Genomic DNA, 19,355 nt, shown 5'->3' with positions numbered 1-19,355 from the left:
AAACGACTTAGGCGTTTCATGATAGAGACTATCTTTAATTTATGCAATTTTGGGATTTTTAATCCTCCCTAATTCATTCCAATCTCATTTACAAACTCTAAACTCAAATCTAAACCACCAAAGCAATCATAAACAAAATATTCAACATGCAAACTATTTCAAATGCAACATGCATGCCCTTTAGAACAGGAGATCAACAACTTTGGGTTTTTGGTTCACCTTTCTCGAATAATCAACATATTATTATTTTGAAGGATTTTTAATCAACATATTAATTTAACCTAATTATTGTTTTGAAGGATTTTTATTATTAAAATAAATTCAAAATATATTAATGTAACCCTAATTTAAGCAAAATGTCTTTTTTAAGACCCAACTACATTAGCTTATATGCCCAATTTTTATTGTTGTTTTCATTTGTTTTTTCTTACCTAATTTGATAATCCTAATAACAATTCACATCCAATGACCCGCACTAAAGACTTGAACAAAGTCAAAATAAAAAATGAAAATACAAAAAGAAGAAATAAAAAGAGTGTCATGAGAGCAACGAGTGCAAGCAAAACAAAATCTCAAGAATTGATACCTAATCTCGATTTTACTCTAACCTCTCCCAATCAGAAACAGAATCACCCAAACCTTAAAAAACCACTAAACCTAAACCAAAACCAAAAAGTTGTGGTGCGATTAGTTATAAGTCAATTGTTGTTCCATTTATGACAATATTTATCTTTTTCTTAGTTTTGCTAAAAAGTGTTAATAATTGAAATATCAGTTATATATTGTAAATACATTCCAAAAGAGACGAGTGAGATAAAAGAAAAATAATAATGCTTTTGATACATTTATATTAAATATTAATATATATTTTTTTAAAGTTCTATCTTTTTTTTTATCCATCAAAATTAGAATAACAACATTCATATTCATCTTAGGATGTATCTACGCATACTACTCCAAGGTCTCTCTCCCGTTTCTTTTATCAATGTTAGGCCAATTGTAATTTGGCTCTCTACATGGGCCCCTTATATCTAATCGGGTTATTCCAATTTCATGTTTCCCTAATATTTGACTTGAACCTCTAATTCTATTCCATTATGTTTGTGAGTTAAATTGATAAATGAAAATTCATATTCATAGATTTAGAAGTCATAATAATAACTAATAGTTCCAAAAGAACTAAAATTCAAAAACCTAGTTAGCCCGTAACCGGTTACCCTAAATCCCTAGAGCAAATTGCGCAATAGTTTGAGATCAAGGGAAGAATGCACAACTGCACAAGCCAACAACAAAATAAGATCTTTATATTTAACAACTGTTGAATTATCGAAGCAGAGGCAAGAGTGCAAGGCTTAGGCAGCTCAACAGAGGCACCACAACAAGATAAGAACCTAACATACCTGCAATTCAGCTCTACATGAAGAACTGGGCCCCAAGAAGCGCAAAGAGGAGAGCCCTAGACCAAGGAAATTTGTGTAAGAATGATTGTAAACACTAGCTATCAAATTTTGTTTGTTTGTTCTTTTTTTCTTTCAAAGGGAAACCCGACCCAGCGATCATCGCAGATCGTAAAACACGATCTTTCGCGACGAAGATCGTGTCTGAAATCCGGGGTGTGCTGTGATCCTGCTTCCGATTCAGCATGATTTTGAGGTGAAAAATCACAAGATTGTGCAATCCTGTGATCATCGTCACAATTTTCACAACATTGTTATTGATGAGTAGTGGCAGTATGGGGTAGAAGATTATTTTATATTTGATTTTTTTCTGAGTGTTTGCCCAGCTGGTTCTCTACAAATTACAGCTACTTGTTTTTAATTACGAGTTATATGGTGAATTCTTATCATGCCATAATAATATGCTGGAAAAAAATGGAGGAAATTTGGTTTATATACTCATCGGATAGTTTATTTCTGTTACATCTCAAGCTGATAACTGTATAATATGGTTCGAATGCTTACGTTACATATTTTACTTTATTTATTGCATTTTTTTTAAATAACCAAATTTAAATTTTCACATTACTTTGTATTTTTAATTTGGTTGAATCCTTTTTTGTTGACTCAGAATTTTCTATTGGGAAAGGTTCATGGTCTTCTCAACTGCCTTTCTTCAGGAAGATGGCACCTTCTTTTCTAGAAAAAGGCCAAGGGTGCCAGATCTTGGACATCAAGATATAGATTTACATGCAGATGCAGGAATTTCCAGTGATATTTCTTTGTTCTCACATCAAAATATAGAAAGGTCTTCAATTTTTGGGCATTACATGATTACAGGATCTTGACTTGGTCTTCCTGTCATGTAGACATTTCTTTGGTGGAATGTGTTAATCAAAATTGTTGCCATTGATAACTTGTTAAATGTTCTTTATCATTCGCATCATCAAGGTTTGATTTGGTTGCATCTTTTATTGTGATTGTTCCAATCAGTCTTGTGATTTTCAGAGTCCATTAACTACTATCTATTTGTCATCCTTGGACTGCTGGTAAATGGATTTTTCTGACATGCTACTGTTTCATTTCCTTAGTGACTTGTGAATTGAGATCCCCATCTTTCAGAGTCACACAGATATTCCATGTTATAAATAATAAAAGTTAATATTGATTGCTACTGCTACTACTCACTCAAGTCCCTGGCACTCCATTTCTCAGGACATTATTCTTCTAGGCCCATACTTCCTTTCTTTAAATTAGGGTATCCCCAGGTAGAATTTTGGAAAAATATAAGATTCCCATTTACAGAGGCCTTCCTTTACCTTTATTGTTTTATTTTCAATCAATTCCCATGGAAAGTTTTGATTGCTCTTTGTTGTCATTTTTTCAACACTTTCTGTAACTCATTTTTCTAGACTCTTTATGGTGGAGGTTTTTTTTTTCCAACCTTCATGGTTTTTTTAAAAGTGTTCAGCAACTTCTTTTGATCTTTTGAGGGTTTCTGGAAGGAGCAAGAAAGGCAAAGCTTTAAGTTAAAACATTTTAGTTGCTGATTTTGGCTGGTGTGAGGCTTTGGGTTTTTAGGGAGAAATTCTTAATTAGATTGGGTTATGCTTATGTCCTCTCTCTTTGTTTTTTTGTACAAGAATTATTTTTTACATGGTGTTTTGGTATGAGGAATGTAAAACTGTCCTGGGAAAGTGACGGGAATAAAGGTTTCTCATGCTTTGTAGAAGAGAATAAAAATATTTCCTTGGAATAAAAGGTTTTTGGGAATGCTATTATATAATAATTAGGTATAAAACTTCTCTACCTTAATAGGTGAATAAAACTCTTGTGGTAATTGAGTATAAATTTACTGAACTTTCCCATGGTAATTGACAATAAATATACCATTTCTAGGAAAGTTGAATAATAAGTAAACACATTTTATAAATTTTCTCAAGAATAGGATGCCCAGGAATCCCATTTTCAAGAATGTAGTTTATTTGGGAATGGAGATTGTCTGTACCAAATCCCATCTAAAGGGAGCTTGGAAAATAGGAGAAGAGATGGAAAATTAGTTGATATTTTGGAGTTACTTCTGTTTATTTTTGTATCTTTGAGTGGGATATTTTGTACTCCTCATTGATAATAAATTATTTTCCATATGATAATAAATTATTTTCTTTTAAAAAAAATGAAAGACACAGAAATTGGATGGAATTAAATCAATGTGAAATACATAGCATATCCATATGATAATAGAACTGCAACTGAATTAATGCTAGTTTTTGATACTTGGGATATTAACATGTGTAAAACCTTATGTCCCCCAACATTCTTTTCACATTAAATAAATTTTCTTATTTGCTTTTATGCTTCCCCAGGTGCAGGAGTACTGGTGATGTTCCCTCTTCCAGCAATACTGACGACAAAGTTGATCCAGATTCTGGAATGGAGACGAGCTGCCCGTCAAATGTTAATAGTGGCCATGTTCCTGTGTGTTCTACTGCAGGGAATGTTTCACACATGGACCAGAGTTTCTGTGGTTATGTGCAACAGCCTGCTTTTGTGAGTGGATGGATGTATGTGAATGAAAATGGGCAAATGTGTGGTCCCTATATTAAGGAGCAGTTATATGAGGGCCTAACTACTGGTTTCTTGCCATCTGAGCTTCCTGTGTATCCAGTGATTAATGGCACAATAATGAACCCTGTACCTCTGAATTACTTTAAACAGTTCCCTGATCATGTTTCCACTGGGTTTGCATATCTGAGTATGGGCATCTCAGGCACAAGTATGCCTACCACAGCAGTATGTGAGCAAGATAGACCTTTTGAGCATGCTGTGCCCGTGGCTGTTAAGTCTGAGTCACAGTCAGTTTCACAGTCAAATGTCAATTACTGCATTAAGGAATCTAATCACTTAAATTCAAACTCAGAGACATTCAATGGTTTAATATCTTTTCAGATGGTAGTGCAATATCAGTTCTTTGTTGTCTTGTAAAAGTCAGTTTGACATATGTTGATGCCTTGATGGTGTGTATTATTGCTTATTTCAGTTACGTGAAGAATGCTGTTGGCTTTATGAGGATGAGGAGGGTATGAAACATGGGCCACATGTTATTCATGAATTGATTTCCTGGTATTGTCATGGATATCTTAAAGATTCAACAGTGGTAAGATGCAAATATTTTTTGAATGAAATAATATTATAGGCTGCAGATCTGTAGCAGGAAATGATTGAACGATTCCTTTTCATAATGAGATTTATGGTTATCCCATTGTTTGACATCATCTTTTAATCTTTCCTTTTAAGGCTAAAATACAATCTTTGGTTCTGGAACTTTGCCTACTTTTGAATTGGGTACTCTAAAATCATTTAGGTTCAATTGCATATAAAAGCATTCTCCAACTTAATGGAAATTGCTGACTCATGCAGAAGTATACTGAATTACTGATGTGGCAATTGGAAAATTGTTGACATAATCAACAAATGTTTCATTTCTGCAGCAGCATGTTCATTCCCATCTCAGTATCTTCCCTTAATTTTCTTTGATGATTCCTTTTAAAATTATTTAATTGAAAATTTTTAATTTTTAAAGACTCTAGGTGTTACCTACTTTTTTTAAGTATTCAGTTTTGAAGTAAGTCAATTTTCAGGGACCAAAGCTATTTTTTAACATACTTCTAGAATTGTGAGTTTATTATTCGTATATGTTATAAACTTATGATATGATGCTTGTTTCCCCGAGGTGCTAATGTGCAATGCAGGGACTGGACTTGTTGGTCTACCTCTAATTAACAGCCTAACAGCCAACAAGTGCTTGGAATTTGTCAGATGGTCAAATTTTAATAGGTTGTTCAAAAAGGCCAAGTTTTGCAATTGCCCAATTTTCTGGAGGCTTAAATTGCAATTCTGGGGTAGTTGAGGTTTCAAGTGAATACCTGTTAATCAAAACGTGTAATGAGGGTTTTTAGGGAGTTTGAATTTTATTCAATAAATTAATGTCATGCCAAATGGGATGATGAAACTTTTCATTAATATCCTTTTGGCATTTCTCTATTTAGTTGGTTTTTGCATAAGAACTATTTTTTTACATTGCACGTGATAAATATTTATTTATAATAATAAATAAATGTTTGAATATATAAATTATATTATATATTATAATTAAAATTTATAATAAATAAATATTTTTGAACACATAAATTTTATATTTAAATTTATGATAAATAATTTATATTGTGATACAAGGTTATTTTTAACTATGGATATTTTCTTTTAAAGTAATATTTAAATTAAATTTCAAAATAAAGATTAAAATGATAGATTGAAAGAGATAAGGGGTTAAAAAAAAATCCTTAAAAACACTCTCATTGAAGAACAATTGCTAAATATGCTATCGCTGAAGAATAACTCCTTAAAATATTCTAATTTAAGACAATTATTTTAATCTATGCTAATAATCTGTATCTATACTTCTATACTAATAATAAAGGAGATTATCCCACTTTGCATATGCATATTTTTTTTGGACAATTTTATCCTATAACTATCTCTCCAACAACCCTACTTTTCTCTATATTGGAAAAAATCTAAGTCCTACATCAATTAAAGATAAGACAAACAGAAAGTCTATGACATATTCTTGTTGCACTAGTGGGGAAGCGAAACTCTTACCCATTGTAAACGTCACCATGAACCCATTGACAATATATTTCCAAGCCTCTGGTTCTTCACTCTCGAAACTTAACTGAACTCATCACCTGGTTATTATCTATTAAATTTTACTTTTGTTTTATTAATTTCCAGCCATTAGTTATTATTGTTCTCTGTGTGTTTCCCCTCTTATGTGTGATTCCATTACCATTTTTCCTTTTCCTAAAATATATCTCATGCCACGAAGACACTAATAAAGTAATAAAGTTTGTATGTGGAGCTTTAATTTTAACTTCAAGTGCATGTAATTTATGCTTCTAACAACTAGGATTAAATTTCCTTCTAATGCAAGGGTTTGGAGGTATCTAAATGTGTTAGCATTTCATGGACGCTTGAGTAGAATCTCCTACTCTTTTCTTACTTCGTACAGTCATACAAGTTCTAGCTTTGTTCTGAAGACACTAATTCTGTCATATTTGTGCTTATCTGTGAAAAAAAAATATTGCTGGAACATTACTTTATTGCCTGGTTTTAACCCTGCTTTTTCTAGAAAAAGTAATGCTACTCTAACAATCACTTGTGACTGATTTATGTTAATTTACAGATCTCTCATTCTGACAAGAAGTATGGCACCTTTGTGCTATTATCTGCTGTAAATGCATTAAGAGAAGACACATCTGGAACCATTTGTAGATCAGGTTCCACAAGTAATGAGGTTGGTGATGTGGTCAACATGATTAGTGAAATATCTGAAAACATTTCTTCCCAATTGCACATGGGTATCATGAAAGCTGCTCGCAGAGTTGTGCTAGATGGAATTATTGGCGATATCATTGCAGAATTTGTTACTGAAAAGAAACGTAAGAGGCATAAGCTTGAATCAGTTGACTGTACTCCTGAAAACAAGATGGTGATGTTTAATTGCTTTGCAAGTAATATTTTTGAAAACTTTAAATTGTGTGTATCTTACTAAGCTGTTGAATATTTGCTTTGACAGAGTAAATTCTCTGTGAAAATCAGTAAAGGTTCTGCTATTCCCTGTGATCCTGCATCTTCCCACATTTTGGACGATCAGACTTGCCATGAAAGTTCCAGACTGCCCTCATCCAGTATCAAATCAGTTGGAAGCATTGAAAATTTTTGGTGGTCATATGCTGTTGTTCGCAAGGTACTTCTTGATTATTGCATGCAAGTCATGTGGAATTCTGTATTTTTTGACACAATAGCAGAATACTTATCTTCCTGGAGGAAGAGGAAGCTTTGGTCTCATCCTAAGCCTCGATCATCTGCTAATGGATGTAAAGATCAAACTGAAAAGATTGAATCAGAAGCTGTGAGTGCTGTCTACTGTGTAGCTTGTTTGGGTTTTTTGCTTAAATTGCATCTTATAATGATCATACAATTATTCTACAGTTGGTTCTCAACCCAGATTCTTCTGAATGCAATGCTGATGGCTATAATCAGTTTGGAGTACTGGTGGAAGAAAGAAGTTGTCTTCAGTTATTTTCATCTCCTAGTGGCCTCAAAGGTGAAAACTTACTAGAAGGTCAAAAAGTTTCATGCCCTTATTACAACTCTAAAGATTTGACATGCATTATTGAAAGTGTGGAGAATGAGCTTCACTTCTCTTCAAAGGTGTCTTTAGCTGATTACATCCAAAGTTTTGTCGAAAAGGAAGTGAACAAATTAATTCCTTCTCCTGAAGAAAACAAATTGAATGAGGTAACTTAATTATGTGTTCGTATCCTTTAGTTGTACCAGACACTGTTATATTGAAGAATCCTTTAATTATTGCAGGTTGCTGTTAGTGACACTCGTTTTTCAGAGATACTTGCTGATAAAATGTCTGTAAAGGAAATCCCAAATAACAAGTCTGTGGATTCTGTAAAAGCTGGAAATTCATTTGGCGAGTCTGCATTTGGCAACCATATGTCTGATGTATTTTCAAAAGCATTTAAAGAGTTGAATGGCTTTGTAGACGATGATGTGGTTGAAGAGGAGATTGATGACCTACCACCTGGACTTGAAGAGAAATCTCAAACAGTTTTCCCGCACTACAATTCAAAATTTCGACCATCAAGGTTGGTTGAATGTAATCCTAAGATTACAGGATATGTTGCAACTGCACTGTGCCGACAGAAACTACATGATGAGGTTCTAGAAGAGTGGAAGTCGTTGTTTCTTGATTTTGTGCTCAATCAAGTTTTTATATCATCACCCACCATAAAGAAACATTTTAAGTCTGATGGTCATGAGGTAAGAATTTTATTAATCCTAAATTCAATATTTATGAGAACTTAAAATACTGCATTTCACCTAGATTTCTCTGACTACCTTTTTATTTAGTGTTATTATGGCTTATTATTGTAACTTTATTGTTTTATTATTATTATTTTGTTTTATAATTCTTTAGAAAGGAAAAACGTTCAAAGTAAGCAAGAAACATTTGAATGGTGCTACTTCTGGACTGGGAAGAGTGAATGAAGGAGCCAAGATTTCTTCTGAAGTTCCTCTGGTGAATGGAAAGAATACTTATTACCGCAAGAAGGTGTCACGAAAGGAGTTATTTTCCTCACCATCTGTAGCAGAAAATGGTTCAAGTTCAGGGAAGCAGCCCATGGCCAAGTTGAGGAAACATGTTTCTGGAGATGTCAAAGAGGCTGCTGAGGTTAAAATAGCTGCTGTTAAATGTGGAAAGACTAAGATTCTTAAAGGGAAGAAGGACACATCTTCTAAGGGAAGTTCTTCTGTTGGTGTCAATAGTAGCTCACACAGTGATCAGTTATCTCTAAAGAATAAAGCTGATCGGAAAGTGTTGAAGTTTTCAGGTGAAGCTCAAAGTATATTTCCTAGTTAATTTGTAAACACTTGTTTCATAATAATAAATTTGTGTAGTAAGAACAGCTTTCCACTTTTCCTTATTCAGATGATGTTGTGGATGTTAAAAAATCCAATGGAAAGAAGCTTTCAGTGTCAACTGATCTTAGTCTTGGCAGGAAGAAGGTTGACAAAAGTGATGGTTTTGAAGGCACTGTTAAGGAGAAGACCACAGGTCATTGCTCTAGAGAAATACAAAATGGTAGGTTATTTTCAGGATTATTGCACCCTTGGCACTCTTTTTTTCTCACCTTTTCTTGAACACTTATATTCCACCACTAACATTTCTTGTCCTGAACATACATTTTATGGGTTGCCTTTTCCTGTTAACAGCAACAAATAGAGTATCAAAATCAAAAAGGAAACATCAAATGGATGGTACAGAATCTTCACATTCTAGAAAGGTTTTGAAAATTTCAAATGGCAGTGCTTTTCTGGGAGCTAGTAAACAGGTTACTGTGGCAAGGAGGAAGTCTGCTAAATCCAAGCCATTGAAGTTGTGTCCTAGATCCGAAGGATGTGCTAGGACTTCTATTGATGGTTGGGAATGGCATAAATGGTCTCGAAGTGCCACTCCTGCATATAAAGCACGTGTTAGGGGTCTTCCGTGTGTCCAGAACAAGTGCATATATTCTGAAAATAATTTATCTCACTTGTCAAGTGGTAAGGGTCTTTCTGCAAGAACAAATAGAGTGAAACTGCGTAACCTTCTTGCTGCTGCAGAGGGTGCAGATCTTCTGAAAGTGCCTCAATTGAAGGTGATTGTAGAATGGAAGTGTGTTTGGTCATTTTTATTTAGAGCATCTGGATGTACAAGATTTCATTTATTTATTTTCAATTTTCAGGCACGGAAGAAGCGACTGCGTTTTCAAAGGAGCAAGATCCATGACTGGGGTCTTGTTGCCTTGGAGCCAATTGAGGCAGAGGACTTTGTGATTGAATATATTGGGGAGCTAATTCGTCCTCGGGTAAAAAAACTAATCTGTTACAAAGATTCATATTTTATGGTCTTATATTGTCAGTTGATTTTAGAAAGTGAATTTTGAATTATTTATTGTGTATGTAACCAAAAGGATAAGTCAATCAAATTAGGCATTTAACTTTATAGTATTTCAATTTTCTTATAACTTTTTTTGGAAGAGGTCAATTTTCTTATAAATAATTTAATTCTGAGGAAGATGGGCTACTTTTGTATGTCTAATTGCCCTTGAGTGAGCACATATATTCTAGGTGAAGGGTTTTTACAAGCTTCTTATTTAGTGGTTTCTTTCTTAAAGAATGAATACAATTTATGAGGCTATCTATGGCCGTAAAATTAGTAGGTTATACAGTATGGTTAAAGAGATCCTTTCTTGTTGCATATGCATGCTTAAGTTTTACTGATTTAGATGTCATGGTAGTTGGACTTTGCATAAATTGCAATCTGTTGCGAGTCTTCACCCAATTGATACAGTTTATAATCAGAATCCCACAATGAATTGCCAGAATCATAGTGGAATTGCTTGAATGTTGATTCTGGCAGTACAGATATGTAGGGATAGCAAGTCAAACTGCTACTGTGAGGTGATGAACCAAGGATGAGATGGGTGGGAGGTTGTGGCCCAGATAAATTTTTTAAGTTTGTAGCTGTAGCCATCACTCCCTGCCCATATTGATATATACAGTGAACCAATAATCAGGGCACTGGTGTTTGTGGATATTCCAGTGAAGGTGAGCATCTGTTTGTTGGATGGTCTGGCACTGGCATTGAGGATGGTAGTGTTGTTGTAAGGTGAAATGCTCCTCAGTTTTGTATGAAGAAAGGAACAGAAGAGGTGGCTGAACAACACAATGGGTTTTTTTCTAGTTAGGTTTTGAAAATTAGAGAGACAAGAGCTTGGAGAAACATAATAACTATTGTGCATTGAAGACGAGGAAATAATTTATTTCTAATTTTGGAGTTTTATTATTTAAAAACATATTTTGCATTATTTTAAACAATTGATCTTGAATCTTAATTGGTCACTACCATGTCAGGGTTGTATTTTGAATACAATCATTTTTATATTGGATCAATTAATTGATACAATTTTGTCTCTCGCAGATATCTGATATACGTGAACGTCAATATGAGAAAATGGGAATTGGAAGCAGTTACCTTTTTAGACTTGATGATGGTTATGTGGTTAGTATATATTGCCGTAATTTTTAAGTCTTAAATTTTGCAAGTTTCATTTATCTTGCTTCTCTAAGGTAATTATGGAGTCATTGTGTCCGATGAATCTATATTTTATTCTCCCTATCCACACTGTTGGTATTGATTGATATTTATATTTAAGTTTTTCTGCAATTAAAGTGTGATGAAGTTTATGGATAAAAGTAGCCAGAGTTAAACTGTATGGATTATATTGCGTTTTAAAGGTTGACAAGGATTCATGCTGACCTCTTCATGTGGGTTATATGGTTATGCATTAAAAGGTAGATGTGTAGTCTTGTAACTAAAATCTCAGATGTCAGACCAAGTAAATGATCGACTCTTTGTGCAACTTGGGTTTGAATTCAAAATTTAGGTAAAGCCAACATTTTTACAGAAGGGCCAGTGCATGGTTGTGGTTTTCTTAATCTAATCATTGGGTGATTCATCAAGATATTATCGCCACCTGACTTTGAGAACTAAAATTCCCTGTTATAGCATGTGTGGCTTACTTGGTTCACACAGGCTCCTCTTGTAAGGCAATCCAGACACATGATAACTTTGTCTTAGGATGATTGATCAGTCCACTAGATAAGCCTAAATAAGACCAAATCTACAAAAAATATTATCTAAATGAAGTGTTAAATTACATGTAATTTTTCATGAAGAATTAATATTCTCTAGATAAGCATGTATTTGTAAATTTAAATCCAGTGATAGCTATTGAAATGCTACATTTTCTTTTCCTGTCTGAGTGTATGTAGGTTGATGCTACAAAGAGAGGTGGGATTGCAAGATTTATTAACCACTCTTGTGAGGTACTTGTGTACTATTGAATGCATTTTTTTTTTGTATCCTCACATTTAAAGAAGTCTTTCGGGTCTATGTGCGTCACTTCTAACCTTGATTAAGTTCTTCCTGATTTGAACTGAATTTTTTGGCAGCCCAATTGCTATACAAAGGTTATATCTGTTGAGGGTCAAAAGAAGATTTTCATATATGCGAAACGACATATAGTTGCAGGTGAAGAAATTACATACAATTATAAGTTCCCCTTGGAGGAGAAAAAGATTCCCTGTAACTGTGGTTCCAGAAAGTAAGATGATGACACTTCAATTTCTTAGCATATCTTTATTCTTGCGATCATTGCTAGATATTTTGATTACATTGATTTATTCAAAAAATCAATGTATGATGTGATGCTTGTATACTCTCCTAAAGGGTTGTCATGTACATGCTACTTACACATCTGGTACAAGTACTTGTTGCATACACATGGGATATGTACCTAAAATATCTTTTTAGTTCACTGTCAAACATGTTTGGGAACACATTTGAGCATACGACTCAAGTACAAACTGGATATGGAAACACCAATCATTTGATTTTGCTACTAAATGAAGCAAACGGCTACTTCACCCTTGAATATTGTGCCCTCTAGGTATTTTTGCTTGATATGCTTTATTTGTTGAAAAGCTGGAAAAGTATTCTTATGGATATAGATATGTGGATTCATTTAATCTTTTTATTTTTATTTTTTAAATTATGTACAACTTTGAGGCAACAGATAGAGTGTAGAAGCATGAAGGGATATCAAATGATTTGCTTATAATTATAAACTATGCATTTGCATCACCCCTTTTGACTGAGTTCATTGCTTTCAAATTTTACTTAGTATTGGACATACTTAAACATCCAATTATCCAAGGGCTAGTGCCCAATGTGATAAGCGTCTTGAGTGAATCACACCACATAAGCTAGCCGTGGTAGTGAGTGCCCAAGACCTTATAAACCCCACACTAGAATCCCATACTTCCAATGTGGGACTCAAGTCTCATACTTTGCGATTGGATCTTAACACTGCATTTTTTTGCTGATGATATAATCCTAGTTGATGAATCTCAAGAAGAATAAATATTAAATTTTGGTTTTGGTGGAGAATTAAAAGGTTTTCTGCTGCATTAAAATATTAGTAAGATGAAGTATGCAAAATGCAACTTTAGCCAGACACAGGGAAGCAATGTTTTGGAGATGAAGACTATCAAGTATCTTTGATCTATTTTAATAATTTGAAGGTTTGGGAATGTGACACTGGACGACAATAAGACTAGTGATGGTCTTTATAACAATAAATGTTGAGCAGTAAATGTCTGAGTGCTACCATGGCTGAGTGGATATATTAAAAAATAACAAGATGGGAACAAGTGAATTTTCATGAAATTTTGGTGCCTATTGATGAGAGGATGATGGACAAAACTTGCCTAATGTAGTTTGGACACGTGAAGAGAAGACCAAGTGAAGTGAGAATCAAGAGAGAAAACTGAATACAAATAAATCAAATGGATCCAATGATAATCTGTTTAAAAATGTTAGAGAATAATGATAATAACTTCAGGAGAAACTAATAGAAACCTGATATCTTATTAGAAAGAATAAGGAACTCTCCCCTCAATATAGTGCCTAACTCGCAGCAGAACTTCGACGGTTTGTATAGTAGGATTGTCGCCCACTTATATATTTTACTTTAGCCATATCACTATCAATGTGGGAACTCTATTAGATAAGAACATTGGGAGAACCACATCATACAAGCTCGCTGTTGTAGTTGTAGAACCTTATAAACCTCACACTAGAATCCCATGCATCTAATGTGGGACTTGGATTGATCCTAATATCCCACCACGCTCAACATCCCCAATGCCCATGCAGGCTTGCTGTGGACTAGCCTTTGACTGGTCAAGGGAGAAGATTATAATGTTGATGTCACCGACTTTACCACTTGTTTGCAGCTTAGAGACATGGTGGAAGCTCTGATATCAATTAATTGATACTTGTTATCTTGTTAGAAATAATAACATATTTCTAATTTACAGAACTTGGAGGGTCTGCACCTCCTAGTGCTCAAAGGCCACAATTATCAATTAATAGATACTTATCTTGTTAGAAATAATAACATATTTCTAACTTACAGAACTTAGAGGGTCTGCATCTCCTAATGCTCAAAGGCCACAATTCTCTCACTATCGATAAGATGATCCCTTCTTCCCTCCCCTGTTATTTATGGCAACATGCCTTATATTTCTAATATCCCAATCTCCAACTAATTAACTAACTCTAGTTATTCTACTATCTATCTAATGAATTTCTAACCTATCATGACTAATTGCTAATGGGATTACCTAACAGAAATTATCAGGAAAGACCTTGATCTAAATGGATTTTCTGAAATTGGCTTTTGATGATAAAGCATAATGGTGTTATTTAATCCATGTAGCTGAAACTTCCCCATGGCTAGGGCTTGGTTGTTTTATAACCCTATAATATCTATTAGTTTATTTGAATGACTTTTGAACTAGATGAGTATTCTTTCAAAACTTTTAGGAAAAAATGAAGATGGGAAATTGCCTTTTGATTCTCCTTGCCAATGGTTGAGATATTCTCATATTATAAGTTTATAACATATATGTACTTATTATGCAGGTGTCGTGGATCACTGAATTAGGCATTGATTGGGTTTGTGATGCTGGTATGCACTTACTTCTGAAGTTGATTTTTATTGTTTACAGCTTCACTCTAACTTGCTTATTGTTTTTATAGGTTGTTCTTTTCTAGGTCCGCTTGTTAAATCAATGAGTGGACAGAAGTTTTGCCATAGGTATGTACTTGTGTTGAATCATGGCATCTAATCACTGTTCATATTTTTATGTTCTTCTGCTGGCTTTGCATTTCTCAATGTTTATTTAGTCCTCATTCCATATCATCCTTATCTCTCTTGGGTGAAATTGTGACTTATTTTTGTAGTTAACTGATTAGTTGAATGGTGATTGTATTAATCTCTTCCCTTTTTTGGATAGTTAATCATTTCATTTCAAAAGCTTCTGCCCTGCTGTCCCTTTACATGTCCTCATTTTTGTAAATTTTTGGTTTAGGTTTATGCATTGATGTGTATTCAACTCTCTAAACTTGTTTATGTGGCTTCAATTTGTTAAACATGTGTTAATGAATCTTTTTTTGGAAATGAGCACACCTTAATTATGTTTGTTTGCTAGGTGCAACTGAACAGAAAAAAATTATTTGGCCTCGATTGGAACATTTAGTATGTTTTTAATTTATTGTTGTCGTTGTTACAGGATTATACTCCACCCATAGTTGTTGGATGCTGCATTCTGAAGACTTGACTCTTATTTTATATCCACCATGCATCAAATTGGAAGAGTTGCAAGGGTACTTTTTTGTGATCATACCTTGTACGTTTCTGCTCTCAAAATAATCTGGTCTTCACGGGGGTTATTATTTTTTCTAATTTTAGCCTGTTATATTATTTTTGTTCTAGACCCGATGTGGCTTCATCAAGATTGAGATAGGTGACTGCGAAAGGAATACATAGGGGAATAGTTGTATAGATTCAGTTTCCTGTGTAAAGACTTTATATGTTTACCTATTAATAAATGCGTTGCTTTATACTGATCTGGTGTCCGCTTAATATCTGCAGTTTGCTCCATTATATTTACATCTTGCATTATGTTTTTAGTTATCCCATTTCAAGGATTTTCCAAACTACATGGTTGTTGTTGATATATCTTTATGAAAATGTCCAAGTAGTGTTCCTTTTTTTTTTTTTTTTTTTTTTTTTTTTGCATTCTAAATCTAATAGTCGAATATTTGTATGAACTAATCTATTCAAACTTGAACTACTAATTAATACAATTTTCCTTTGCATAATTCAGAAAGTCTAACTAGTATTTTTTTTAAAAAGGATAGTGTAGCTAGCATGTCCTGTTGGGCCATAGCCCATAAATTGTATTGCACCATTATGAGTGCATACAGCCACCTATTTTTTAGTAGGATAACTATGTGAATGATTTAGCTCTAGTTTCAGATGTCATGTATGTGTTTGCAGTTTTGACTTATTTTCTATGTGAACTATTATGCATATGATCCATTAAATCAATCATATCCTTGTTCAAAGTTAATTTGATGCATGACTAGAAGTTTGGCTTCCTTGATCGTTGGTTTTCTTTTAGACTAACTAAATGGTGAGACTGAGTTTCGCCTATGAGAAACAAAAATAAGAAATGTAGGCTTAATTCCGATATCTCTCCCATTTTTTAATACTGATCTTCAATCTTGATGAAGATGATGATGATGATAATAATAACAATAGTAATAATTGAATTAAACAAAGTCATGCAATCCTAGTGCATAGTTCTGGGTATTGATTTTAAGTATTATGGTGTTTCAGGTTATATGGATCAGCATCGTTGATGATATATAGGCTGAACTGAATACTATTGATGATTGGTATACAATTTGGATTGCCTGCTCGTTTGGTGATGAAATAAGTAACTCATGCATTCTTGTGGAATTTTTGGTGGCAGTTGAGTTTCTTCTCTTGAAGCTGTAAATTATTGTTTTCGTGTTTATATGTAGTTGAGAAATGGGGTGGTAAAAAAAATAATTCATTAATGAGTTAAAAGGCTTTGGAAACAATAGCACAAGGTACTGAAAATCACAAAAAATCACAAAAGTGCAAATCCCAAATCCCATTCCAGCTCCCTAATTCTTCTTCATTTATTTGTTATACCCTCGTTGTTTATATAATATAATCATGTAGATAGCTGCGGCTGAATAAGTGGCAATGATGATGGTAAATTTATTTTGACAAGGGATTGTAAAATTGGTGGACATTAATATCAACAGTTAGATATGAAATATTTTATGTGCTCTTTTGGTTCTGTGAAACTGCCTTGAAATAAAATTTATTACTTATGCTTGGTGTCGCTTTTGCCATTTATCTGTGAAACCAGAGAAATTGGGAAGTTCAATTTTACTATGATAAAGGCTGATTGGTTTCGTGTTATTCAGTGAAATATATACTATATAATTATGGAAAATTAATTTTTATTTTATCACTAGTAGATTAGGATTATAAAAATAAAAGAAATTGTGTTTAGTGAATGCTTGAATTTTTATTAGTCAGTCGGCCTTATGGTAGATATCATGAAGTATCTAAATGTGAGAACCATTTGTCTATTGTTATTTTGTTGCCAGTTCTCAATCGTGTGTGGTTTAAATAGTCACGAGAAAAGCCTCTTGTGGGTTTTTTTTTTTTTTAATTTATTAGTGCGTAGAATTTGTTGCCTTTTATCTTCTATTTATTTTGCTTTTCCTTCTTTTTAATTCCTGTGGTTGCAGGATTAGCTCAAGTAGGAAATAACGTTTTATTTTGCCGAGTTGGATTGTGCCTACTGGTATGTTTCTCTTTCCGTTTCTGGTGAGTTCTTTCATATTTGTTTTCTAGTGAGCTCCAAAGGTATTTGAAAAGTGAATTCCTGGCTTCATATTTTTACAACTTGAGATATGCACAAATTAAAAGAATTTCGCCTTATTGATTGAGTGCCTCCTTATGTTTTATTTATCTCGATAATTGATGTCCACGAACAAACTCGTTACAAATTCAATTTTATACTAAATTTTCAAGTCATTTTCCTGTTTAAGTAAATACACTCATTTAAACAATTACTATTTTCTGTTAAAATATTATAAGTTAGGTTTAATAGCACATTTTGTTATCCATCTTTTTATGATTTTATGAATTATAACAACTATTTTATTTGTATATTTAGTCATCCGATACACATAATTTTAAAGTGTGTTGATATGTCTGAATGTGTAAAATTATGTGCCTTGTCATACACCTCAGCATGCCAGTTAATGTTTAATGGACATTTAACGCCAGGGGGCAAATGGGCAAAAATTATGTAAGTTGGGTTGTAAAATATCCAAATAAAATAATTGGATAGCAAAAATTGTAAAAAATGAGAGGCAAAATGTGCAATACTAATGTTTATGTGATGTTTTACCGGTGAGATCAAGTAACGCTATTCTATTTTTTTTTTCTTTTTTCTTTAGCATAAAAAAGAATGATAAATTAAAAAAATAGCAATAAAAAATTTTCTTTAAGAAAAAAAAATTCTAGATATGAGTTTATAAATTAAGTTTCGGTTGTGAAGAGTTTATTTAAAGAAAATTCTTGAATGTGTATAATATGTTTAATAAGTTGGAACGAAAGACCACATTATTTAATAGAAATAGATTCAATTCAGACGTGAATATTTGTGCTAGCTCAGTTATTTTACAAATTGAAATGGAATCCAAGGACTTGTTTTATTATTGGGACAATGACATAGTTTGAAAATAAGTATTAAAAATTTGGTAAAAGCTAAGCATGGTGATGAGAGAGCGAATATGTGCAGAAAAAGTCGGTGAAAGCATGATGAGAGCTCAAAAGTGGGCAATTAACTCCGCCTGTGTCTCATTTATAATATAACACAGCCGGTCCCCAGCCCGGACAAAGGAGGAGGGTTGCAATTTCAACTAACTTTGCTTTCTTTTTATAAATAGTCCACTAAATATACCAACTATCTAGGTCCAAATAATTTATGTATAATATATTTATCTTAATGTTAATTAGCTGGGATCACAACTAATTGAATAGTCAAATTTAGTTGTGCTATACAAACACTTGAACATATTTTTGTATTTCAACCAAAATCAATTGCTAAAGACATGATGTTTGTTTTATTTTTTAATGCAATATCTTTTAAGTTTTGATGCTTACCTTTTTTTTTTTTATTGACTTTTCATACCAGTAATTCGTTGCAAATGTTTCCTTATTAACATGATCAACTAAAAAATGTCTATAAACCCTTTTAATCTGACATTCATATAATATTATAAATAAGTTATTCAGCATTATTGACATTGACGTGCCATGTAAATATATTAATAAGAGTTAATCATCTATATACTATTAGTGTAAATTTTTACACTAGTAATCAATTATATCTTTTAATTGTGCCATGTCACTATAAACATATTTACTTTTAACAGTGACATGACACAATTAAAAGATATAATTGGTTGTCAATATAAAAAAACTTTACATTGGCAGTGTATAGGTGATTAATTCTATTAATAATATATCGAAGACAAACATCCCGCTCAAAAGTATGTTAACTTCGTTATATATATTTATCTAATATTTTTATTAGTATCATGTCATATATAATTTTGTTGAGGTTTATGATCTTGTATAATCCCCTTTTCATAGCTGAGTCTTGAGAATTCATGTTGTGATATAAGCATCTAGATGGGGATGATAATATGTTACACCTCAAATAGATATTTATGGTTTAACTTTTTAAAATGTAATTAAGTTTGATATA

At 33.0% G+C, this 19,355-nt stretch overlaps 1 protein-coding gene across 10 annotated transcripts; it reads left to right on the top strand.

Moving 5' to 3' along the window:
• The first annotated feature begins 1,151 nt into the window (after window positions 1-1,151).
• SDG25 (SET domain protein 25) lies at window positions 1,152-18,745 on the top strand. 10 transcript variants are annotated; one of them, XM_083062536.1, is made up of 21 exons: window positions 1,152-1,475; window positions 1,566-1,653; window positions 2,068-2,244; window positions 3,803-4,388; window positions 4,477-4,593; window positions 6,682-6,987; window positions 7,075-7,410; window positions 7,491-7,799; window positions 7,875-8,333; window positions 8,491-8,917; window positions 9,004-9,156; window positions 9,288-9,712; window positions 9,800-9,922; window positions 11,038-11,118; window positions 11,892-11,945; window positions 12,072-12,223; window positions 14,608-14,653; window positions 14,725-14,782; window positions 15,258-15,351; window positions 16,370-16,504; window positions 17,323-18,745. In XM_083062536.1, exons 2-17 carry the CDS (start codon window positions 1,643-1,645, stop codon window positions 14,627-14,629), a joined length of 3,738 nt encoding a protein of 1,245 aa, XP_082918662.1. In that variant the 5' UTR covers window positions 1,152-1,475; window positions 1,566-1,642; the 3' UTR covers window positions 14,630-14,653; window positions 14,725-14,782; window positions 15,258-15,351; window positions 16,370-16,504; window positions 17,323-18,745. The 10 variants fall into 10 exon arrangements, with proteins under 10 accessions (XP_082918662.1, XP_082918659.1, XP_082918663.1 ...); XM_083062533.1 differs by having other exon boundaries at window positions 15,258-15,374; XM_083062537.1 differs by lacking the exons at window positions 16,370-16,504; window positions 17,323-18,745 and adding an exon at window positions 15,461-15,594.
• Window positions 18,746-19,355: the final 610 nt, after the last annotated feature.

The sequence above is a fragment of the Cajanus cajan genome, chromosome 1 (assembly GCF_000230855.2).
Source record: "Cajanus cajan strain Asha chromosome 1, NIPB_CcT2T_4, whole genome shotgun sequence".
Lineage (NCBI taxonomy): Eukaryota > Viridiplantae > Streptophyta > Magnoliopsida > Fabales > Fabaceae > Cajanus > Cajanus cajan.
The sequence above is the reverse complement of the archived record's forward strand: the minus strand, read 5'-3'. Positions and strand labels throughout refer to the sequence as shown.